A 24,984-nucleotide genomic window follows, 5' to 3' on the forward strand; every position below is an offset into this window, starting at 1 on the left:
TCCCCAAACAGCCGTGCTTTGCTTTTCCTTGGTTGGTCTTTTGTTTGGAGACAACATCATCATCATAATCAACATCATCATCATAATCATCATCATCATTATTATTATTATTAAAACCTTTCATGAGTCCAGGCTGCAAGGAGCTCCACAGACAACCAGCACCAATAACGTGCTCAACACCCGCCATGCAAATAAAGACTGATAGACCCGTAGGTTGCTCCAGTCAAGGCACACGTGCTCTAAAACGAACCACGTTAATTTAACTGTAAAATTTCCTGTGCTCTTCGGCACAGGAAAAAACCTGGTACTCAACCATCGCACGGCTGCAGGAACAGGGGAGATGGCACCGCGCTCGCCCGTCCACCTGCATCGCAGCCACTGCCTTGAACAGGAGCTGGATTAAGATGTGAGTCACCAAAGCACATCTATCAAGATGAGTATTTCCATAACAGAGCACCTACGGCAGCTACGATTGCATTTAGAGCCGTTTCCAGTGCAGACGGCTGGGATGACTCCATTACAGGACGGGAGACCCTGCACCAGGGGAGCGCTGGGTGGATGAAGATCTGGTGAGGGACCTGAAGAGCAAAAAGGCAGAGCTTCCTCCAGAAAAGCCCTTGAGACATGTTGATTCAAGACAGCAAGGGCTTCCTCCCTTCAGCTTCGAGAGAAATGCAAAAAGCACATTCATCCTCGTGGCTACTAAGCGATCAGGAGTTAAACCTTCCAATAAAGCCACACCTCTTCCATAACAGCTAATTAACCTTGTTTTATCAAGCCGAACACTGCCTTGTTTTAAACCAGCACATGAAGCATAGGTGAGGTGCAGAGATAAGCGAGGTAAGCATACCTCGGGTTTCCTCGCGAGCCAGCGTGCCTCTGTCACTACAGGGACTACTCCTCCTTCCCTCAGCCACGTCAGCAAAAATAGCTGCTTATGGAGGAGTATCATAGCCACAGGGTCTTTCCTGCTGGCCTAAAATTTAACAATTTCTAACGCAGTTTAGACCAGACCTCACAACTGCACCTTTAGGTCACAGCCCTGATATAGCCAAATAGGTATAGACTTACATATATATAAAAATCAATATATAAACTATACAGCCTCATATAGATATATCAACAACTCTCGCTCTATATATAAAAACAATATAGCCTGATATATATTTATATCTCTTTTTAATATATACGTGTGTATGTGTATATATACACAGATATATGATACAGATATTTTTATATATCTGATATAGATATTTTATGTGTGTACATATATACACCCTGACATTTTTATATATGTGCGTATAGATGTGTGTTTATACATATTTCTATATATCTATATATGATACAGATTTTTTATACACACACATAGAGAGATATATATAAAAAACTACAGAGCCTCAGAGATATTTTTGACCCAAATCCTCGCTATTAAAGCAAGCTTATCAAGACCTGCTATATATAGACTTTAGTTTTCACTTCTGAGCTAGATAATGTAGCCATGACCCCACGGTGCTCAGAGCATCTGCAGCCGGTGTGTGACCTGCTCTACAGCAGAAACACCAAAGCACAAACGGCATTTTGCATACCCCTACCTTCCTCCCACCGAAATCACCAAACCGCCCTCCCCGGCGGATTTACGGCGACGCGCGTGTGCTATCTCACATGGAGATGCAAGGGTTGGGGTTTCTCCTACCATAAAAGCTCAGCCCACCAGCCCAGTGCGGGGGATGCAGCCCCCCAAAAACCAAAGCAACCGCAGGGCTTGGTTTTAACTAGGGAGAGGTTCAGGAACGAGGGGGGGGGCGGGGAAAGGGGTGGGGAAGACGCCTTCATTATTCAAAATAAGCCCAAGACAACGACAATGCTCCCCAGCATTAAGGAATAAGAAAAGGCTGTGAACACGCTATTGAGATTTATGATGAGGTTAATTATCTGAGGCACATAAATAGATGCTATCGCCCATTGCATTTCAACACAGTAGCAGGAATTAAGTCTGGTCTTGTTAACTATTCCTGTTACTCAGACGAAGGCCCAGCCGTCCTCAGTTCAAGGTGACACAGGTTGCCTGCAGGCTTCCAGGCAAATCCCAAATTCCTCTCCGTTGATGCTTTTGCATCCAGGCTGGCTGGCGGTCCTGCGCAGGAAGGACAGGCAGTCTGAGTCACGCCGGCAGCCAAGCCCTGCACCTTTGGATATCACACACCTGTGCCGTTAAGAAGCCCAAAAGCCAACTCGTGTTTGGAATCAGATTCTTTAAATCAGCAAACTCAACTGCTTTTGGCATAAAAGCAGCAAAACGCCAGGTTTATGCAGCTGACAATTTTATCACTCAAACGAGGGGGGGAAAAAAAATTAAAAAATCCCTGAATACCATGGTAGAAAAAGCTCTGCAAGGCTTATGCACCAAGGTAACGACAGCAATGCAAAGAGGGATGAGCAGGTCTGGTACTACCTACTATACATAGATATATAGAGATAACGACTTATGCACCGAGATATATGTAGTGCATAAGTCATTACATCAGTGCATAAGTCTTGCAGAGCTTTTTCTACTCTCGTATTCAGGGATTATTATTTTTTCCTGGGTTGAGTGATATGTATAGATATATAGATAATGCTGCCCATTTTTATATATATATACACACACACATATATAAAATGAGCAGAGTTGAGTGCCCCCAGCAGCACTGCCCTGCAGTGAGACAAAACATTACAGCTGGGTGGAAGCTTTGCCCACACCCACTCCCACGCACATCAGTCATACAGAAGCATTAAAACATAATTTGCTGTTTTATGACCCCCACATAGCACATCTAGGCCTCCCAGGGAAGAAAAAACCCATATACTACCTACTCCCATCTACGTATTTAATGCTGATAAATCCTAGTATTTACAGCTGCTGTACTGCTGAGAAATGTTTTCAGCTGATCGCAACTTGATTCGCACCCGTTTTACATGGTGGCACGACATTTACGTCCTGATGTTCTCACAAGATTTATGACACAAAGCACTCATGCTCCTACTGACATTTTCAAGTTTAGTATATTTAATCTCACCGTTCAATAAAGTGGCCCCATAAACATGTTTATATCCCTTGGCAATAATATCCCAGGGCACGAGAACACACCACGCAGCAGAGGACTTAATGGCGCGTAATAATCTTTGGAGAACAAATGTTCCATTAAAAACGAATTTGGAAATGTCTACCTTAATACTATAAGAACCTTAAACTCATTTTCTTGCAACTATTAAATGAATTTAAGCCCCATATGTTCGCTACATCCACCACAATATTGTGCAAACAAAACCCCAGAGAGATATGGAAGAGACACAGACGTGAGCACAGATTTGGCTCCAGTCAGTTAGAAAACTATTGCTCCCTCTGTTCTTGAAAAATAAGATTAAAACCATTACATGACAAGTTGTGGCTGCACGCTGCCAAGTATTACTGCTCAAGCCATTTACAGTAACTTAATTCACTTGTTCAAAACTAAAATAAAATGTTAATGCTTATAATGAGCTTACAGTCCTACTATTTCCATATTTCCAGAAGCCCTACAAGTTACTCTGCAGAGCACTAATAGTGCTGGAGCGTCCCGTTGGGATGGGAAGGTGCTCACCAGAGTGCACGGAGCAAAAAACCCCAGCTCCACCTTAGGTCCTGGGTCCTCCCCACCCACCGAACCGCGTGGACCTTCTCCCACCACGCTCATCCGCACGCCGAGGCTGGAGATGACGCTCAAAGCCCACCAGACCCCAGCAATCCCAAGTGAAATGGCTGAGCTCAGCGGGGACGGTGCTTAAACCCACCCATTTCACACTTCCCACGCGAGGCCGGTCACAGCCACGTCGGCGCGATGCTAAAGCTGCTCTGAGCTTGCAAATACCAGAGAACAGCCTGAGCCCTCCTCCTTCTTTAGCACGGGGAATGGGAACGGCTCGGGAGAGCTGCCACCACCCTGCTGCTAACGCAGGAGGCACCACCGCCCTCTCCATCATCACCATCAGGGACCACCACCGTTCATCACCCAGCTCTGCTTGTCTCAGACACTGGGATGGAAGAGCAGCCCCATGGCTGCATCCAGCAGGGCCGTCCCGGAGCAGGCAACGACGGCACGTGAAGGATCCAGGGCATCCACGCGTGTCTTGGGTACCGGGGCAGGTGGCATTTCAATTGCCATTATCTAAACATCGCAATGATATGCACAATGATCGACATCTAAAAATCGCTAAATGTTGTGATGGGCTACTCCATGTAACCGCCTAACATTTTAAGGCGGTGATAACCCCGGCGCAATGAAGAACTCCCCTTCAAGCCAGGACAAGACCGACGTGTCATGCACAGGCAAAACACAAAGCCCAAGGGTGGATGTACACGCATGGGAACATGGGCGCAACCAGGCACGTCTACAGCCAGAGCAAATTGAGACAAATGGAGACAAGTCCAGAGGCGGACAGATGCCTGTAGAGCAGCACAAGCAACTACTGATGACATGTCCAGCTCATCTACAAAGATGTTGAGCTGAAGGGAGGACCTTCCTGGAGAGGCAGGGCAGGTCTACTGACTGGTCTCTCGCCTCCAAGCCTACTGCTCACCTCTGCCCCAACCTTCCCCATAAACACCGTTTCAGTTAATTTCAGTGATTTCCATTTGCTTATTTCGAATCTGGTTCAAGATTTTGCCCACCCATTTCCAGCTCCTTTGGACGTCTCTCGCCTCACTGCGGTACACAGTTTGGTGTAGACAGAGCGGTCACTCCTTCTGCTCATGAACGTCACCGAGGTGGTCATCACACAAGCACATGGGACTTGGCTGAGCTTTAATGACTCTCTCAAGCTTGCTCTGGACAAGCCTCCCTCGTCTCCTGCGCCCCTGCTATCTACAGGTTGGACACGAACTTGACTCTTCAGCAATCGTTTGGCCTCAAGCAGGCAAGGGGCCAGCGTGGCGCGGGGCCATGACCAGCGGTGCTGGCACGCTTTTGTACAATACCTGCGAGAGACCGTTTCTCTTCTCCACCATTACTTTTTCACAGCTTCAAGCAAACTCAAGAGGAGCGGACAAGCTACCCTACCAGAAGCCTACACCCGAGCACCTGGCAGCAAATAACGGTAAAGTCTAACCACAGCCTAGCCACAGTGGAGCTTCAGTTCCTTCCTCTCCCCACCCTCTCACAAACAAAAAGCTGCCATCGTTTTCATTTTCGGAGCTCAAGCCAAAAGTCATTTGGTATTTTTCAGAAGAGCACGCACTGAGAAGCTGCCGCCTCTTAGGGAGAAATCTCATGCTCAAGTCTACAGAGCCCTCCCAAGCCATGTGTTCTCCCATCCCACTAATAACAAAGGGACACAGCACAGAGAAACAGACTAATACAACATCAGTTCAATTCCTACAGGCATACAGCTGGGAAGTAAAGCTCAGGAGATCCTCCAGGACCTGTGGCACACATGGTCTCATCTAGTGAGCAGCTCATCTGCCCAGGGTTCCAGAGCCAGCTTCATGCATTTTCAGAACAGCTGGATTTCAGGAGACTCCATGCTCCAGCCCTTCATCAGCAGGGATGGGTCCCACCAGTCCACCCACAACACCCGCAGCAACTGACTTCCACCATCCCAGTACCAATCTGAGCTGGAGCAGCTGGAGCTTTCACCACCTACCTATTCACACAGGTATCCCAGAGATGGGCAATATTAATTTGTACACCGCATGCAGTGACAAATCCTGACCATGACAAGCTGGCTGGATTTCGACACTTGCACAGACCTTGAGGATGGAGGATCACGGGTGGAAAGCAGAGCCCAAGGGCACACGCAAGTCAGACAGGGGAACGGTGGCGATGCAGCCCAACCCTCCCCTACATTCAGATAAAAGCTCCGAATCACTGCAAACCCAGCACTGTTCCTGAGCTCAGCCCACCTACCTCCTCCAAATATCCTCCTGACTCATGCGAAACACAGCCACAGCAGCCTATTTTTACCTCTGAGCGCACACCGAGAGCCTGCACGTACAAGCAAGCCAGGATGCAGCACATCCAAACTCCAGTTGACAAGACACCACGGCTTGGCCAAACCAGGACTTGGAAATCCCAAATCCCTGACCAACACCTTTCCAAAACATGAAAATTTCACCAAACTCCACCAAAAAAAGGGAGGAAACTCAATTCCTCCCCCCCCAAATATATTTTAGGTCCTAAACGAGGAGGTTTGGAAGATGCACAAGGTCACAAAGTCCTGCACCTGGGTCAGGGCAACCACCAGTATCAGCACAGGCTGGGGGATGAAGGGATTGAGAGCAGCCCTGTGGAGAAGGACTTGGGGGTACTGGTAGATGCAAAATTGGACATGAGTCCACAATGTGCGCTTGCAGCTCAGAAAGCCAACCGTATCCTGGGCTGCAGAACAAGAAGGGTGGCCAGCAGGTCAAGGGAGGGGATTCTGCCCCTCTACTCCGCTCTGGTGAGACCCCAGTTGGAGTATTGTGTTCAGCTCTGGGGTCCTCAGCACAGGAAAGACATGGACCTGTTGGAGAAGGTCCAGAGGAGGCCACAAAGATGATCAAAAGGATGGAACACCTCTCCTGTGAGGAAAGGCTGGGAGAGTTGGGGTTGTTCAGCCTGGAGAAGAGAAGGCTCCGGGGAGACCTTGCAGCAGCCTGCCAGTACCTAAAGGGGGCTTATAAGAAAGATGGAGAGAGACTTTTTACCAGGACAAGGGGCAACAGTTTTAAACTGAAAGACGGTAGATTTAGATTGGACATAAGGAAGAAATTCTCTCCTGCGAGGATGGCGAGACGCTGGAAGAGGTTGCCCAGAGAAGTTGGGGATGCCCCATCCCTGGAAGTGTTCAAGGCCAGGCTGGATGGGGCTTTGAGCAATCTGATCTAATGAAAGATGTCTGCACCCATGGCAGGGGGGCTGGACTAGATGATCTTTGAAGGTCCCTTCCAACCCAAACCAGTCTAACAAGAGCCTTTGTCTGGACAGGAAGAAAGGACACACTCATGAAAACTTGTTAGCAATTTGCTAGTTTTCCCATGGAGGACACTGCTGGTATCAGACCCCCCCAGGAGCCAGTGTTTCACATCCTCAGCAAGTGCTGTTGGTGCAACAAACCACTAAATGGTGATTTTTAATTAAAAAAAAAAAAAAAGTATAAAAACAATAAAATCTTGCAGGGCAGGAAAGGGTCTCGTGACAAACACTTCCCACACGCTCTCTGGAAAATAACTCAACCAAACCAGGCAGTCAAGGAAGGTCTGTGATCAGCCACATGCTGTTATGAACGTGTTTCAGACCCTGGAACTTGAGGGTCAGCATGAGACAAGACCTCCCTTCCCACCACGTGGAAGTCACCTCTATAACAGCACCTTTGGTCCAACCCTCCCGGGACCCCCGCGAGCTCCTGCCCACCACCAAGGGATGCTCTTCCAGTGTGTCTCCCTACACTGGCACTGGGGAGCTGCAGAAAGCACTTGCTCTTCCTTTGGTTTAAAAGGGAATGGCCAGCATAAGTATTTTATGTAATTATTAAATTTTAAACTGCTTTTGCACAGTTAATCTTCATTATAACCCTCTTGGACAGCTGGTAACCCTGAGCAAGCACACTGCCGTGGCCAGAGCCATATAAATATCCAGACATCCACAGATGCCAACCCGAGGATTAAATTCGCCTCCCGCATTTTTCCCCCCCCCAGACAAAGTCTTGGCAAGCGAGGGAAAAAAATCTGCCTTGTTATTCGAGGAGTTATGTGTGAGAGCCTTACTGATATGAGAAATCACAGCCCTCCCGGCGCAGAAACCGGTGCTGGGTTTTTGGCAAAAAAAAAGCCTGGGCTCGGTCTGTTTTTCTACAAGGACAACCCTCCTCTCCCCGCAGAGCTGCCCTGCCTCTGACACTCAGCCCTACACCTTAACAGGCAGGCACAAATCCCAATCCCTTATTAAATTAATCCAGGGGCCACCCAGGAATTTTGACCACGCAATAGTTCAGGGTTTTTCTTTTTTTCTTTTTTTTTTTTTTTCCAAGCAGATTTGGGAGCAAACATACCAGCTTCCCAGGGCAGCTCCGCACAGCCCTGCACACGTTGCGGATAGATGGCCCCTGTACCAACACACATTAAAAGTGATCAAGCACCGGTCTTCAGGCCTGTTAATGCAATAAGGCTGAGGAGGAAGATATGATAAACTTGCACATGATTAGGTTTCCTCCTCTCTAAGCAGAACAGCAGCGTCCCTTGTTTGCATTTTCGAAAGCTCCCTTTCACTGTGAAGCTTTAGTCAGCTCCTGCATAGGTCCTTTGGAAACCATGCAGCTTCCCAAAAGGTGAAGAATGAGTTTGGGGCAAACCTGAGCAAAGTTTTGAGTCACATAGTTTAAGGAAGATGGTGTTTCGAACTTGTCAAACATCACCCCAAAGCTCCCATGGCAGAGGTTTGCGCTGCAGATGAACAGTTGCTTCATCCCACCCCGAAGCGGAGCATCATGCCCATTTTGGAGCAAACGTAGCATGAAACGCAGAGCTCCCACACAGCCGACCAAGCTCCAGTGAGGGACCATTCCTGTTTTAAGGCTCAGCGGTACTACAGTATCCATATGCCTCATGGCACCCGGCACATACTTGCCCCTTCTAATTTAACAAGCTCCTTTTCTGCCTGGGTTTCACTTTGCAGGCTGCCATTGGAGGACCAGCAGTCATCTGCAGATCATTAAGCTGATGATGCCAGAAGAGAGATTGCTTTAAAAAAAAAAAGCCAAAATCCAAACATCTTCTGCCTCTCCGCTTTGGCAGGTAGACAGACATAAATCCCTCATCTCATGCTCTGCCTGCCAGAGTCATATTAGGGTTTGCACACAAGCCCAGGGCTGCTCCTCTCCAGGCAGAACCGCAATTACCAAATTCTGTTAGCAGCAACGGGCAGACGTGCTCTCATGAGATGCTGCTGGCTGTCTCCGCCCTACTTGTGGTCTGGACACAAAACCTTGAGGCCACCCCAGTTTGAGACTGGTGGAGCTTTTAACCCCATCGCTCCTCCCCGCGTTCTGCAGATGTGCAGAAGAGACAGAGTCCCCAGGGGTGCATTTCCACAGCAGCTCCTCCACCCTCACCCTGCCTCCCAGGGTGATGCTCCCACCACCACGCTGCGACCCATTCAGGAGCTGATCGAAGGGAAAACTACCTCTACAAAACAAAACCACTACACTAGATGGCTTTCAGCTCATCTACCCATACAAGCACTAAGAAGGGGTCCTCAAGTAGCAGCCAGAGTCACCCCGTAGACCTGCGAGTGCCGTCCCTGCAACTGGATTTCCTTATTTAGCATAGCATTTGAATAGGGAGCGACAACAGGCTTGAGGAAGAATATCCCCTGCTGGGTTGTTGCCATACACTTGCTTCCTTTCATTAGGTGATGGATCTATAGAAAAGCTTACGGTTATGTGTGGGCTTTTTTGGTCAATGTGCTGCCGTCTCTTTAAAAGAAAAAGAATCAGTTAATTTTACTCTGATAAGCATCTTCCAACACTAACCATAAATGAGTATCTGATCCCACACAAAGACAAGCCTGCGACGACCCAGATGTCCCGATGCATACTGCCAACGCACCCATGGGTTATATTCACATGGGGATGCTTCAGAGCTGCAGCGCAGCATCAGGCTCTCCGAGGTACAAGGATGTGGTCCCTTGTCAACACCCTCAATGACTTCCTTGGGAGCAGACCAACCTTAAGCCTAGCCCTGGTCCTACAACAACCGAGCTGCAAGCCAAGGACTACACCCTACGAACCGCCAGCCAAGAACATCCTGGCTCCCAACGTGCTGACAACTGGGCATCCCAACAAGTGAGCAACTGAGACACCCAAATCCTGACGCTCCCCATCTTTTCAGCATCACCCCTCAACTCCCCACTCTGATCTTGAGCCATTTCAGTACACACTCTTCTACCTGCAGTCAAGCCTCAGCTCCGTCTTGGCCGCAAACAGCTTTTGCAGAACAGTTTATTTTTCTGATTATTTAACCAGAGGCTTCCTGGCTTCATTCTCACCACCCACTGCAATAATATGCAATTACAAGACTTGAAGAAAAATAAAAGGGAAGTGCCACCTCATGCCAGGCCAGTGCTGCCAAGATCTGTTCTTCAGTCTTTCAACTTCAGAAAAAAAAAAAGTCACCGAACTCTCTTCTTGCCTCTTAGCACATCACTTCAGGCAGCTTCTTCTATACACACGTTTTACCCAAAACCATAACGTTTTACACAGTCTTTGCCTTTCATCCTCTGCTACTCAATGGGTGCAAGTCAAAGGCCACACTATCAGCAATTTCTGTAAGAAGATTTCAAGCCCATCTTCATGTTTGGCATAGACTGATGCCAAATTTGGCAATTCCAAGACATTCAAGAGACAGGCTTCAATTCTCCATTTTTATTGAAAGGTTTCTGCAAGCTCAATTCCTTGCCTTTAGAGACAGCTGAAGAAAGGAAATGGGTATTTTCTAAAATAAAGGGATTGTTCAGAAGAAAATGTTTCCAGTACATGGGCTATCTTTTAAAATAAAGTAGTCATTCATACAAGGTTAAAACCACAGAGCACTATCAGCCCAGTACCCATGTCGTTCAGGCACCACGCTGATAATTTCTTTGGAAATCTTTGGCAAACTGCTTTTCCCCTTTGGATTCCCATCTGCAGGGCTACTCTGTAAGAGCCAGCTGAAGGAGCAAGAGGTCCAGCTTCTCCAACCACGGCTGCGCCGTTGGTGTTGCTCTACCTTCTCAATCTTGCATAGATGAGACCTAGGGGCTCTTGGGAGACGGGGGTCGTGGGGACGGACACAAGGACAGACGTGGAGGTAGGCTGGCTGCTAACTCAGGCAGTTAGTCATCGCAAGCTCTTCCCAGACGTCCGAACTATTTAATCCAGTGAGAATCATCAGCATTTGCCGTCTTGGCTGGAACGCGTCCACATTAAGGACATGGGTCTAGTTTTAACACCAGCCTCCCAAGCTACTGCTATTTTTAGGTTTGGGCCGTTATTTAAGGCATATATTAAGACCAGAGAGAGCACAGGGCATAGACGCCAGCTCACGGGGAGATGAGGACAGCGACACACCCTATTACAACAACCCCTGTTCAGGATCGCATGCCTATCTCGACTATTTAAGCAATTCAGTATATCAAGGGCCTTCGGGCACTGGGCAAGAGCTTGAGCCACTGCTTTCACCCCAAAATCTTCCTCTTTCGGGAAGGAGCCCAACCACAGCGAGATGTCTTTGCCCCAGCACCGAGCGGTGCTAATGCCACCCTGACCGCGCTTCACCCAGAACCGACGGGCTCGAAGCAATCAATCAGTAATAAAATCCTCCAAACGGGCAAAGCCTTGGATGCCCGTCTGGTGCCGTGGGGAGGCTCGAAGCGTGCCGGGGCAAGGGCAGCCGCCCAAGCACGGCTCCTCCGAGCAGCGGCTGCTGCGCCTACGTCAGGCTCGGTCTTCCCTTTCAAAGGTTAAAGCTGTTTACTGAAAGGATTAGGAGGGAGGAGGCGATAAACTAGGAGGAAGCAAGGGGAGACCGTACGCAACAGCTACGTACACGGGCTTTGCCCCGGCAATAAACGCGCCCCAGCCCCTTGTTGGCGTGACCAGCCAACATATAGGTGGGGAGGTCATATGGATGTGTGTGCACCGCCAGTACCAGACCCTGGGGCTTCACCCCCAGCCCCAGAAGATGATTTAAACCTAATTGCTTGCCCTCCACACCCATAGTGCAACCACAAACCAGGCTGGCACCCGAAGACCTCGGGAGCAGCTGTGGTCCTCACATCTACGGGGGCTTTGCTCTGGCTGCCTACCACAGAGGGATCTGCGCTAGCAGCATGGGAGGGGAAAGATTTCCTCTCTGCAACAGCCTGACGTTTGTTCCTGGCTATATTCACCCTTATCTGAAAGGCTGCTTCAGGATGAAGCGTGATTTGGGTACAAACACTGCCGGAGCAGCAGAAAGCCAAGCCGTGACGCTGCAGCTCTGCAGTACACCTTAGCTGTACGGCCAGTTATTAAATAAAAGGTCAATTCCTCCATGGCACTACATCTTCTCCAGTTTCAAGTAAACAGTCTTAAGAGCCAAATGTTTTGATAGGAAAACCAAAGAGGGATTTATACACCACCACAGAGGAGAACAATTTCCATATCTGACACGACAGAGCAGCACCACCAAGAACTAATGAGCGGGGCCCTTCCAGCTAACGATTCAGGCAACACCAGAGCTGTACTAAAAGCAAGACAAAGCATTAATTGGTTTGTGCTCGTCTGTCTGCCTTCATTGCACAAAGTGCAACTGAGGACATTCCGTAGCAGGAGGAAGTCACGAAGCCACCCATGCCAACAAGGAACCAGCGTGACTATTGCAAGAACGATGGGGAGGGATGTGCAAAACTGCCCAGCCAGGAACCCAGAGCAATGGGGCAATTCGCCTCCAGACCTGAAAGGCTTGATCAGATACTGGGCCAGCTCATCACCTAAGTGTGGTTTTGCTGTTACGCCCAGCTTATTTCCCAAGACAATGGGAAAACTTAAATATGTCGTGCATTTGATGCACTAGCTTAGGTTATACCTCAGCAGACTAACATAGCCTCGCTGCTCACCACGTATCAATCACCTGCTCTTACCTGCACGGTTTCTTTAACCTGAATCATGCCTGCTGACAAAACCCCCAGCACTGCCCACAGAGGCAGCTCTAAGATGGTCTCCAGGAGCAGGGCCAGCTGCAGCGCAGGTATTTCAGCACGGGGTCTGAAACACCAGGTTAGAAATCAGAGCTGCACCCGCTCAAAGCAACTGGGTCCAGTCCCTCCATTCGAGCATTCCCTGCCCTGTACAAACTCAGCCCCTGCTCTGAGATGCTTCAAAAAGCAGGTAAGAGTCAGAAATTCAACCAGCTGGTAATTAAGGTCTTGGGGAAAAAAGTTACTACTAGTAACAACCAGCCGCTTTTGGCCAATGAACCACGCCCAAAACCATGTAGTATTTCTGGTAGTCCCCACAAATAAGGATGTCCAATAAGGTTCTGCAGCCCCACTGCAGATCACTCACCACAGCCACAAGGACCACGCTTTGGGTACCACAGATTTTAGGGACAATGGAGCGCAGGGGTTATTGGAAAAAGTTCCCACAAACGGAAAAAAGCTCAAGAAACTGCACCCGAGAATTCAAAAGAGTTAAAAGGAAACTGATAAGTAGCACAAACACAAGCGAAGGCACAAAACTAATTCCAACACGACCTTACTGGTTCTGTAAATGCATTAAGGAAGGCAAACAAAGTGTAGGTCTATTATCAGCAGGAAGAAGAAGGGAGTACATAACAGAAGACACCCTACTCAAAGCCTTCTTTGCTTTGTACTTAAGCACTCAAGGATGACTTTCATCAAGCACTGATCTCTCTTAAACCTTCCAATCTTTTTTCAATCCATTCTTTGTTTGGCCCCGCCTTGTTAAATGTGCTTTTCTAAAGGTTAACTGTGAATGGATGTTTAAGGTTGAGCAACCTCAATCCAAAGTAAGGACTTGTCAGTGCTGTCTGCACAGAATAAGGGGGGTCGAAATTGCCACTGTAGCTTTGCAGAGGAAGAACCACGCATCCTCCTAGGGAGATCATGGCTGCTTGGCGCTCACGTTCATGCCACCATTAATTTACCATTGATTTTTACTAATTTCAATTTAATGACCACAACGGGTCATCTTTAAAGTCTCATCAGAAAGCTGACAGCAAGTCATCCACAGAAAGAACAGAAAAAACTACAAACAGAGCCTCCAGGAAGACCTTGCGACGTTCATGGAGCTGCACACCTTCACGACACAGCCTTTAAGGACAACTTTCCCAGCTCCAGCGTGGGCGAAGGGCTGGGGACATAAGCCAGCAGTCAGGATTTAGGGCTAAGAACCTGAAATTGAGGTGCTGCCAAGAGGCGGGGGACGACTCAGCCTCCCAGAAACAGATGGGGTGAGGGAAAGGACGACATGAAAGACAACCAGACCCACGCCTGAGTCACGGCGAAAATAAGGAGTGCGAAACAGAAGAAAAGTGGAAAGGGAAGGAAAAAAATAAAAAGGAGCCTTCATTCAAGATCCTTCTACCAAGGATGGGTGGGAAGGAGAAATTGAGGAGCTGGGGCAAGCAGGTGATATTCCCTCCATTAACCCTTCCTTCACGAGCAGGGACACACCATGGGAACAAGAAGGGGGAGAAGCCAAGACTGAAGAAACATCTGAGGCACTGGTATATGGGCTCTGTCCTCGCTACAAGACCCAGCAAGTCAGAAAAGCAACCGGTCTCTGGACATGGGGGTGGCCCCTCCAAAGCACCGCAGGGGACGGTGGAGAGGACACTACCCCCCGCAGCCCCCAGTCGCTACTGCTCACCGTGCCCGTTGCAGTAATAGATCCACTTCTCCCTGTTCTGCGTGGGGGTGGTGGACTTTTTCATAATAGCTTTTTCCACAATGGCACTGGGGTCTTGCCTGGGTCCCTTCTTCAGAGTCCGTGAGCTCTTTCTGACGCTGCAGACGACGATAACCACCAGGACCAGCAGCAGGAAGAGGACGATCATCCACGGCAAGTGTTCGTTGATGTCGAAGTGCTGGTGGATGTTCTGCGGACCTCGCCGGGGGGGCCTGTATGGGACGCTGGACTTCTCACCCCCCACAATCTCCAGCGACGGTTGCTTCTCCAGCGCTTGGCTGGTCTGCTTGTGCCGGTAGCTCTGTGCCTGGCCGGTGGCACCGGAGCCCGTGAGGGTCCCAGCGGCACCGTCGGTCTCGTTGGTTGAGGTTTCGTTGTAGTAGCCTGCCGGCTCCGCCATGCCACTGGATGCGCGTGGCGCTGGAGAGGGGACAAAATCGGGAACTGAAGAGTTCAGACCTGCGAAAGGAGAGGAGAGTTCAGTGTCACGGCACCGGAGACGCGATACGGCATCACATCGCGGTCTAAGACCTGCCCGAGCGTCTGCTTGGCCAGCAGACAGAAACCCAACGCCAGGCAGCGAGAAAGGGAAGGGGTGAAGTTGAGGCTTGGCTCTGGGAACAGATGGGTACGGTTACAGAGGTAGGTTCAAGGTATAATTGACCCCTGGTGGTTAAGACTAGTGGCAGCTCATTAAAAAAAATGAGTTATCAAAGGCACGTTGTCAATTTGTGTTTGTCCCACGTTCAGTGTTTCTCAGAAAACCTGCAACTTTGAGGGAGTTGGTTTAAGAGTTTCTTAGGTTTATGAACAGCAAGCAGCTGTGGATGCATCAACTACAAAACAGGTTTCTGAAGCAACAGAATTGACCAAACTTCCCCCTTAGAGCTACTTTCCATCTTTTTTGAGTTTTCTTATCAACCAACAGCTCTCAGGTCCCAGCCAGATGCATGACCAAAGCCTGGTGAGAAGCGGAAGGAATGTTGTGGCAAAAACTAGAGCTTACTTTGGAAACTCGTCTTTTGAAGATCATGTCTCATCCCAGTTGGGCCAGGGAGTGGGTGTAACCATCGGTAACCTGATTTTGCCTCTGGCGTGGTTACCCAAAACAATCTGACCAGGATACAAACAGGGAAAATGCTTTAACTTTTACCTAATTGTCTACAGTTGATTTCAAAGTTCAGGGAACACCCTCCTGTCCTCTCCCAATGACACACCAGCGGCATATCAAGCTCTGAGACCTAACAACAGAGAAGCACTGGGACTCTACCACTGTCAGCGCTTCCCTGCTATTGCATTCACCAGCTCAGGTGTACAGGCCACCAGAAGTTGCTTTTTTTTTTTTTTTTAAATAAAATGCCCCATTTGAGATACTGTAAGGAGGCTGCTTCCCGGGCAGTGCTGAGCACCACCTCAAATGGGGTCCCACAGCACCACTGCAACCAGCCATGGCTAAAACATCTCCATAAAGACTGTGATGATGTATCATTTCCGATTAAACAAAAGAATGGGGAATTCAACCTGGTTCTCCCCACCACTGATAACTAATAGAAATCTTAGAGGTTAAAGAAAAAATTTACGGCACAGCCTAGGCTCCTGGAGGGCTGTTTTGGCAACGGTTCCCATTCAAGCCGATACACTGGCACAGTGCGGGGCAAAATGCAGCAGGGAAAGCATGGGCAGGAAAGCAGAGAATTTCTCAGGAAAGGAGTCTGGTGGAGCAAAGCTCCTCTCCTGCCAGGGTTTTCCTGCTGCAACCTGCTCAGGTTTGTCACAAATGTGCAAAGACTCGTGCCAGCACAACACACAGATGGGAAAAGCGGCTGAGGATGTGATGTCCTTTCAGTCCAAACAGCAGGACAGCCAGGAGTCCAATCATGACTACAGACTTGGTGAAAATGTTATTAAATGTGGTTTAACACAAGCGAGGGCAACCTGATGCACTCTGGAGCTGCCTTCTGGCCAAGAAGCAAAAGCACCAGCCACGCTTTAGACCAGGCGGCCCTTTAACAGCCTAAAGCCAACCCTGACCGAGGCAGGAATGCAATCCCGCAACCAAAACCACGCCTGCGGTTCAGTGGTGGACATTACCTTTGGGAAGATGAGCGGTTGGTGGAACTTCGTAGGGCTCTTCACCCATTTCGGCGCTTGACGAAGTCAAAGACGTGTTCGGAAGAGACGCTGGAGAACCACAGATGTTGTCACTCTCCTTCGTCCCTGGCTTGATGACCACCATGTTTTTTGCAAAGCAGTCAGTGTATGTTTTGCACTTCATCACACTAGAAGGCACATCAGAAAAGGTACCACGAGGGCACGGCTTGCACCTAACGTCTTCCGTCTCCGTTCCTTTCTTGCGGACGCCCCAGCCGACCGGGCACACCGTGTAAGGGACGCAGGTATCGTTCGTCTGAAACGTACCAGACAGGCAAGTGCACTCGCGGTCAGTCAAGGCAGTACAATGAGTTTTCTCAATCATTGGCAGTTCACAGGGTTTTCTACAAGGGTGGCACCGCTCTATGCCGTTCTCGTGCTTAGTAAAGGTCCCATCCGGACAAGGGCTGCACTCTCTTAAGGTACTCTTCGTACAATGTTTAGACACGTAGGTTCCTGCGGGACATTTGTCGCAGATCAGCTCTTTGTTGGTGGCACGGTCGAAGTGGCGGTACTTGCCAGGGGAGAGGCTGATGGCATTCTGCTCGGAGGTCAGCTTCGACTGACCGTCGGCGGTGCCGAGGAGCACGAGCAGCTGGAAGACAGGCAGAAAGTATTAGTCAACAACAGCGTGCGACCGGAGCCCTCTCTGCCGGCAATCCCTTGTGGAATCAAGGGACGTCCCAGAGCCGTGGGACGACGGAGATGTTTCTACACCCAGGGGTGGGAGCTCAGAGAGGTCGAGGCGGAGGATAACCGGCACAGACAGCAGCACGCTCCCCAGACGCATCGCCAGCCACGATCAAAACTCCTTAAATTTGACACCACGCTTCTCGGTGAGACTAAGCATCATTTACACTGCAACCCTGCCAGGGCGGTAAATACTGCTAATTGTGTTTCAGCAGTACGTGCTACCTGGTCACCCCAGGAGAATTCAGACCAGCTTTGCATTTCAAGGCTGAGAGGCTCCAGCACGAGCCAGGCGCTTGCCGAGAAAACCAAAAACACATGCAGGTGACAGCTCTGATCCGGAAAACTTTCCTCCTCTGTATTTGTTAATAATCCCCACTTGTTCAAATAGTTACCCAAATAGCACAAACCAGGATGAAACCCGGGCCAGCAGCCATTACTGGACTATTTCTCAGCCCCTCTGCCCTTCCATGATTTTTTTCTGACCCTGCACAAGCGTAGGGTTTGGCGAGACCGCAAGGGATGTTCTGCTCCGAGCCTCCAACCACATCTGAACCCGCTTTAAACCAGATGCATTAGCAACAGGAGAGAAAACCCAAAGCTATTTTTAAGCTCTTTGAGGAGCTCTGCTGTAACTTAGTTCCTCATTGCATCAGATACAGGTAAAAGGTCTCCAGTTCTGAGACACCAAACTGCATCCAGCTGGGCTTCACTACATGATGACTACAAATCTGTTTTTCTCTACCTAGTTCCAATCCCAGGGCTTTATTCACTTAATTCCTTTGCATCGAGGCTGCTCCATTCCCAGGAGAAGCTCCATCTACCAAGCAGGACCTCTGCTTCCTCCAGACCTCTGGTCCAGGGATTTAGTGTCAGTTATGCCAGCAGAGATAAGACACTGAGAACAAAAGGCATATCGACAGAAAGGCTGACACAACCTCATACAGCACGTAAAGCAACAGAAAAAAACATTTTCAAGCAGCCGCAGGCTGAGTTAGGAGGGAGAGAGAGGAACGAGCCAACGTTACCTTGAATTCCCAAAGGTGCTTTCCTACACCGAAGGTAAAAAGACCAGAGACCCTAACGCTTTTCAGCTGCACAGACAGGCACATAAATCACTCGGCTATGTTATACAAGCCCTTGCCTCTTGCTCTGCTACCTACTCTGGGCTATCAGCCAGCAACAATATATTCAGAAGGGGGAAAAAAAAAAAAAAAAAAGCCTCCCAACAACATGACTCTGCAGAAGGCACATCGCAGCAGAGCCGCAAGCCGCGCCGCATCATTTTTGGTGCAGTCTCTTGCTTCCTGGAAACACACAGCACATTTCTGTTTCACCTGCTAAATAATTTATGGCTTGGGATTTGTACAAAACACTTCAATTTTTTTTATTATTTTTTTTTTCCTCTCCTGAAGCAGCAATTACAGAGCAGGCAGAAGCAGGCAAGCCCACAGGAGTTGACAAGGATCTTGCAGCGGCCAGGCTAATTACAGCACGTCAAATTAAAAAGCAGGGCTGCCCTGGCAGACAGCAAAGGCTTACAGGATGCATTTTATTTTTCCCCTCCCCTAAGACACGATTTAACGAAGCGCTTAGCTGGCTCTAAGGAAACCTGCCGCCCGTAATCTTCATGACGCAACCCTGAATTAGCAAACCAGATGCAGCAGGATCCGTCCTCCGAGGTTGCGTGGGGGGGTCACCTGTGTTACTCATCCTTCTCCCCGCACCGGCGCTGAGCGGGACGGGGCATCGGGAGAAGCAGGACAGGCAGCGGCTCTCCTGCCTTGCTGCCGCCTCAGATGCCGCTTTCGCCCTCTGCATCGAGCCAGACCTCAGAAAACCCACGGACAACCCTGCTACAAGCACGCGCCACGGGTCGCATCCTGCTCTCCCTTTTCTTCCCATCTTCAGCATCTTGCCATCACTCATCTGGGTAACCACAGCCAGCGGGACCTGCACTACTGTAACAGCACCAGGTTTGGTTTGGGGTTTGTTTTTTTTGTTTTTGTTTTTGTTTTTTTTTTTTTAAACCCCATCTCAAGCAAAGCAGCACTGGTGCTTTTGAACATCTCCAGATCTTCAGGTGCACATGCACTTCCAAGCTTAGGGACAACAGCAAGTCCCAGTGGGAGAAGGCTAAGCATCTGCTATTTATTCAGATTGGCGCTTCTGGTCCCTAAAAAAAAAATCCAGCTGCTCAGGTTTCTTGGTTGGCATCACTGAGATCTCTGAAAGAGAACACCGGGAGCAGGAGGACATCTTCAACAAAAAGGGGTGTCTGCTGGTTTGGTCCCTCATCCTCAGGACCGCCCAGCAGTGAGCAAAACTAGACCTTTCTGGCTGATACACCCAGTTTCAGTGGCAAATGCAACAGAGTAATGAAGTGAGCTCTGCTTAGCCACTGAATTTTGGTTCATTACTCCAATACCAAAGCAAGCAGATAGGGTAACAAAAAAAAAAACCCCACAAAAACAGAAAAAAAGGAATCAGTGCAAGACGACTCTAAAGAGCAGATTAGGTTTCAAGCAGTTTCGGTGCTGCTCCCCATGCCCGACGCAGGAGCAGCTCTCGACACTGAAGCCAAGAGGGTCAAGTGGGACAGGGTGGCTGCGATCCCAAAAAGCATCCCCAACTCAGCCTCAACGCCCTGCACCGCACGGGCAAAGGCACTTCCCAGCCACCTTCACCTATTCCAACACGTGGAGGTTTTACGGCACGAGGAAAGCAGATCAGGCTGGGGAACGCTCTCATTTTCACCTCCCCACATTGGGGAAACGGCTCCGACAAGGGGACCTTCGCGCTTGGCTGCAAACAAACCCTCGAGCCTGCTGCCGACGTGGGCATGACCCACCGTACCACCACCCAGCTTGATGACTCCATCTCAATGGTCATGTCTATGCTGTGCCTCCATCACCCTCTTAAATAACTGCCTGCTGCAGGAGAGACCCCATGGGCAATCTGCACAGTAAATAGCTTTTAGGGGGTCACAAGCTTCCCGGGCACATGCACGGAGGATGAGGCTGGGAATACAACAGCTCGTTTGGGACCTAAACCCATTCGGTGGCCCAGTGAGTCAAAACACCAGCAGAAAGTTGGTGGATCAACAGGCATTTGTGTCCTGAAAGGGGGTGACACCTCGAGACAGTCATTATCTCGGGTTGTGTATAGTGCCGCCCTGCTGCCAGCCCTGCACGGGAGGCAGCAATAAACCTAAAAAAATTAAAAGTAATTTTTAAAAAAAAATAAAATAAAAAAAAGAAGGAAAGACAAAAGCCAGCTAAACGCAGGGCACTTGACCCCAGTAGAGAAGAGCAGGAGCAGAGAGCTGTAAGCAAACAGGGATCGACAGTGCTAAATTGATACTCTGGGAACCAGCAAAACCAGCACAATTTGGTCGAAACGGCAGCTGGCTCCATGGCGATGCCTTGGCACAGGTCGGGGAAGGGCTGCGCAGCCCGCTGCCCTTCCCGAAGGTCGGCTGCACCCTCCGCCAACCAGCACCAGGAAGTCGCTTGCGACATTAAAGGAGAAAAATAAAATTATAAAACAAACCCAGAAAAACAAATAAATTGGTCTGGAAGTTTTATGGTAACTCTGCAGACAGGAGGAGCCCATCTCCTGCCCCGCTCACTGTAAAAAGGATCAAGTTACTCTGAAAAAAGTTGCCCGTGAGGAGAGTATCGAAGAGCGAAGCAAGTTTCTGCTTCTTGCAACGTGACCAGCTATTTCAGCTGGTTTGGGGTTTGTGAAACCGAGAGTCCGGGGCTTACCCTGCTCAGCAGTCCCTTTACTACGTCTGGAGCGTGAAACACAGGCAGCTGAGCGTGCCAAAACAGCAGCACCAGCACATCTGGTCCCCATGAAGGAAAACCCAGCAGCTACTCCTGCAGCCAGCACCGACCAGAGCTTGCAAGCCTCCCCGGCAGCCACGGTTTTGGTCCAAGCAGATGAAATCCCCCAGGCTCCCGAAAGCCCCCGAGTCAAAGCAAGGAGACATCACGCCAGTTCGAGGCGAGAGCATGGGGGGAGATGGTGGAAACTACCTTGCGGCAGCTGGTGGCTGCCCACAGCCCACGCCAAGCGAGGTGAACCACAACCGACACCGCCTTACGCAACCGCTGCCAAGCGGCTACCGCTCAAAAACCAAGCGGCCGGGCGGATTCAGGTTTGCTGCACCAGTAAGAGACCCACCAACTATTGATTTGAATGTATTTCCATCAGGCTGGAAAGACGTTAACTCCTTGTGGGGCGCCAAAGGGAGTTGCCCAAAATTTTGAAGATGAAGATGTCGGATGAAGAAACCCTGGCCAGTGGCCACGGGAGCATCCTGCCAGCTCACGAGCTAACAGGAATTTTGTCTTACGGCTCGTTCGCATGTATGATGAGCACACGCAGAGGTTGAGCGCACGCATGCACAAGCACGATACGCGTGCATTTGCTCAGAGTCTCAGCTTCATTTTGCAAAATTCATGGTTTATTTCCCTACACCTTGATACCACTCTTCCCCCCCGCCCCCCTTCCCTCTAAACCTGCCATTCCCAACTGACCTCCAGGATCCCAGCTGGAGCTCCGTACCTCAAGCTCCCCATCAGCATTTCATCTCCCAGACGTGCAGCAGCACTCTGTTCTCCCAGTGGGAAACCGGCGCTCGCTCCGGAGCACCCAGCCAGCACCGTGCACGGACCCCGGCTGCTCCGCCACGGCGCGAGGTTCCCCTTCACCTTCAAAGCAACGAGGCTGTTTCCCGGCTAATGCTCTCCCAGCTTTAGATTATTTTTTTGTGTTTACTGGGATTCCCGTCGAGCCAGCACCAGCTTGCTAAGATCCACCTTGAGTTCAAGAGCAAGTGGACTCCTCGGTTACACAACCCAGCCGCAGCAGCTGCGGCATGTGCCTGACACACCGAATTACCGTCTCTCCCCTAAAAAAAGACGGGATGTAGCCCTAAAGTGCTGATGGGGAAGGGCCCCACCTGGGCAGGTAAACCTGGAGGCGAACCCACGGGAAAACATTTCCGTGTTAAGCCAGGGCGGCTGCCTTCGATGAGCAGCAGTGAGTTTTGCTGCCTGTCCAAGAAAAGCAGCTGGGAGGGATGGATGGAGGGATGGATGGACAGACCCCAGCCCAGTGCGGAGCTTCGGGAGCGGGGCAGGGGGACGAAGCGAGGATCTGCTCAGACCCCGAGGTGCGGGCACAGCCTCCGGGCAGGATGCCACCCTCCGACGGAGAGGATGGAGCAGGGGACATCGCACCCCACCGGGCTCGGGGGCGCAGGGGCCGGGGCGGGCAGCACCCCCCCGCGGGAGGCACAGGGGAGCAGCAGGACACCCAAATACACGCACAGCCCCCCGAAACACCCCCCTGCCCCCCCCTCCACCACCAGCCAGGCAGCACGCGTGTCCGTGTCCGTCCCACCCTCCCCGCCCCAGGCAGGAGGGGCGGGCGGGCAGCCCCGCACTGCAGCACATCCCCACCCACCCACGCCCCCGCGGATCTTGCGCGGAGCGCGCAGGGACGGACCCACCGCCCCCCCACCCACCCACCCACACTTACCGTGAGGAAGGCGGCGGAGCTCCGGCACGCCGCTGCGGCCCCCATGCTGGCGGCCGGGGGCCGAAGCCGAAGCCGGGCCCCCCCCCCACCCCACGCCGCTCAGCGGGGCTGCGGGCGAGGCTCTGCCCGTCCAGCCGCGCTGCCCTTACGCGGCGGCGGAGCGGGGGACCGGCGGCGGCCGGCGGCGGCGGGGAGCGGTGGGGGGGCAGGCGCCCATGGCGGCGGGGCCGGGGCCGGGCGGGGGCCCTGCCGCCCGCCGCGCTCCCACCTGCCTGCGGGGCCGCCGGCTGCGCACTGCCGCGGCGTGGGGCGGCGCGCACGTGGGGCGGGGCGGGGCGGGGCGGGGCGGCCTTTGTGGCGTCACCCGGTTCCGCGCAAGCCGGGTCGCCCCGCCCCGCCCCGCCCCGCCCGGTTCCGCGCAGCGCAGCGCCGCGCACCCGTCCGCTTCCCTCTCCCCCCCCCCCCCCCCCCGCCCCCGTCAAGTGTTTCTTCCACCCGCGAAGAAGGGGTCTTCCACCGGGTCTCCCGTGGCGGCAGCTCCGATCTCAGCCTTGTGCTGAGCGGGGGTGGGAAGAGGTCCTGGGTTGTCCGGGTCCCGGGTTGTCCAGGTCCTGGGTTATCCAGGTCCTGAGTTATCCAGGTCCCGGGTTGTCCACGTCTTGGGTTATCCAGGTCCTGGGTTATCCAGGCCCTGGGTTGTCCAGGTCCTGGGTTATCATCCAGGTCCTGGGTTATCGTCCAGGTCCTGGGTTGTCCAGGTCCCGGATTATCCAGGTCCCGGGTTATCCAGGTCTTGGGTTATCCAGGTCCTGGGTTATCCAGGTCCTGGGTTATCCAGGTCCTGGGTTGTCCAGGTCCTGGGTTATCCAGGTCCTGAGTTATCTAGGTCCTGGGTTATTATCTAGGTCCTGGGTTATTATCCAGGTCCTGGGTTATCATCCAGGTCCTGGGTTATCCAGGTCTTGGGTTATCCAGGTCCCGGGTTATCCAGGTCTTGGGTTATCCAGGTCCTGGGTTATCCAGGTCCTGGGTTGTCCAGGTCTTGGGTTATCCAGGTCCTGGGTTATCCAGGTCCTGGGTTATTATCCAGGTCCTGGGTTATCATCCAGGTCCTGGGTTATCCAGGTCTTGGGTTATCCAGGTCCCGGGTTGTCCAGGTCTTGGATTATCCAGGTCCTGGGTTATCCAGGTCCTGGGTTGTCCATGTCCTGGGTTATCCAGGGAGGAACAGGAGATGGGGCTGTGGACGGGGCTGGAAGGGCTGCCGGGGAAGGCCGAGGTTCTTCCAGGAGATAGGAACAGAGATGAGGTTTCAGCGTGGGTCCAGGGTCCGACCAGGAGACCAGGGCAGGGCTGGGGGAGGCCCCAGGTGAGGCCGGGTCGGGGCCTTCGGGGTTTGCGAGCGCACCACATCGAGGGATTCTATGACTCACTGTGTTGCTGGTTGTCTGTAGAGGAAAACATTCGAACACCCGGTTTCCAGAGCCCGCAAAAACCCTACTGACCGACAGTCACCTTCCGGAGGCATCCTGAAGGCAGGTGAAACAAGGAAGGGTTTCAGTGCCACACCAAAGCGAACGGCACAGAAGCCCCGTGAATGACAGAAAATCTGAAAAGAAAAAAAAAAAAAGAAAAAAAAAGTGGTGTACTTGCTCTACGGGAGTGTGGGTTTCATCCAAACCCTTCTGAAGCCCACAAGAAGCCTCCCCCTGACTTCAGGGAGGTTTGAATCCAGCTAGAAGGCTCCTCTCCCAGCCAAGGCAGACTTTTTCTCCCCGTACGTTCTCCATATCTAATCCTGGAAGGCAGCAACGACCCTCAGGAGCCTGGGAATGAGCCTGGAGAAGAGCTTCCCTCCCAGAGCCGGGGTGGCAGTGGCAGGACTGCCGTTCCCAGGAGGGGACATGACAAACTGTCTCACACGTGCAGGGAGAGGACCTTCCTCCCTCCACAGCTGGCCGTGCTGCTGTGCAAGTGCCGCAGAGCCCTGCTTTGGGCTTTGCCTTCCCCCCCGGGGCCACCGAACCCGGGAACAACGTGCTCTTCCCAGGAGGTCAAGGAAGGGGAGCCTCATCCCAAATAGAGATCACGATGCAGAGCAAGACCCAGTAAGGCCGCCCAGAAGGAAACCTGGGATGCCTATCGCTA

The 24,984-nt window shown here is 51.3% G+C and overlaps 2 protein-coding genes across 2 annotated transcripts in view; one reads left to right on the forward strand and one right to left on the reverse strand.

Annotated features, from left to right (window-relative positions):
- The window catches only part of TNFRSF21 (TNF receptor superfamily member 21), a 34,944-nt gene extending 11,857 nt beyond the window's left edge, over nt 1-23,087 (reverse strand). The window contains exons 1-3 of the mRNA XM_069805649.1: nt 22,837-23,087; nt 16,534-17,188; nt 14,404-14,901 (exon numbers count right to left, since the gene is read on the reverse strand). Coding sequence (XP_069661750.1) covers nt 14,404-14,901; nt 16,534-17,188; nt 22,837-22,881 — 1,198 coding nt within the window. The 5' untranslated portion in view covers nt 22,882-23,087. The remainder of the gene's footprint in view (nt 1-14,403; nt 14,902-16,533; nt 17,189-22,836) is intronic.
- On the forward strand, nt 22,880-24,340 carry LOC138689930 (laforin-like). The gene is made up of 3 exons (XM_069806585.1): nt 22,880-23,419; nt 23,509-23,626; nt 24,291-24,340. The coding sequence occupies exons 1-3, from the start codon at nt 22,880-22,882 to the stop codon at nt 24,338-24,340; spliced, it is 708 nt and encodes a 235-aa protein (XP_069662686.1).
- The last annotated feature ends 644 nt before the right edge of the window (nt 24,341-24,984 follow it).

Source organism: Haliaeetus albicilla, chromosome 18 (genome assembly GCF_947461875.1).
Source record: "Haliaeetus albicilla chromosome 18, bHalAlb1.1, whole genome shotgun sequence".
Classification (NCBI taxonomy): domain Eukaryota; kingdom Metazoa; phylum Chordata; class Aves; order Accipitriformes; family Accipitridae; genus Haliaeetus; species Haliaeetus albicilla.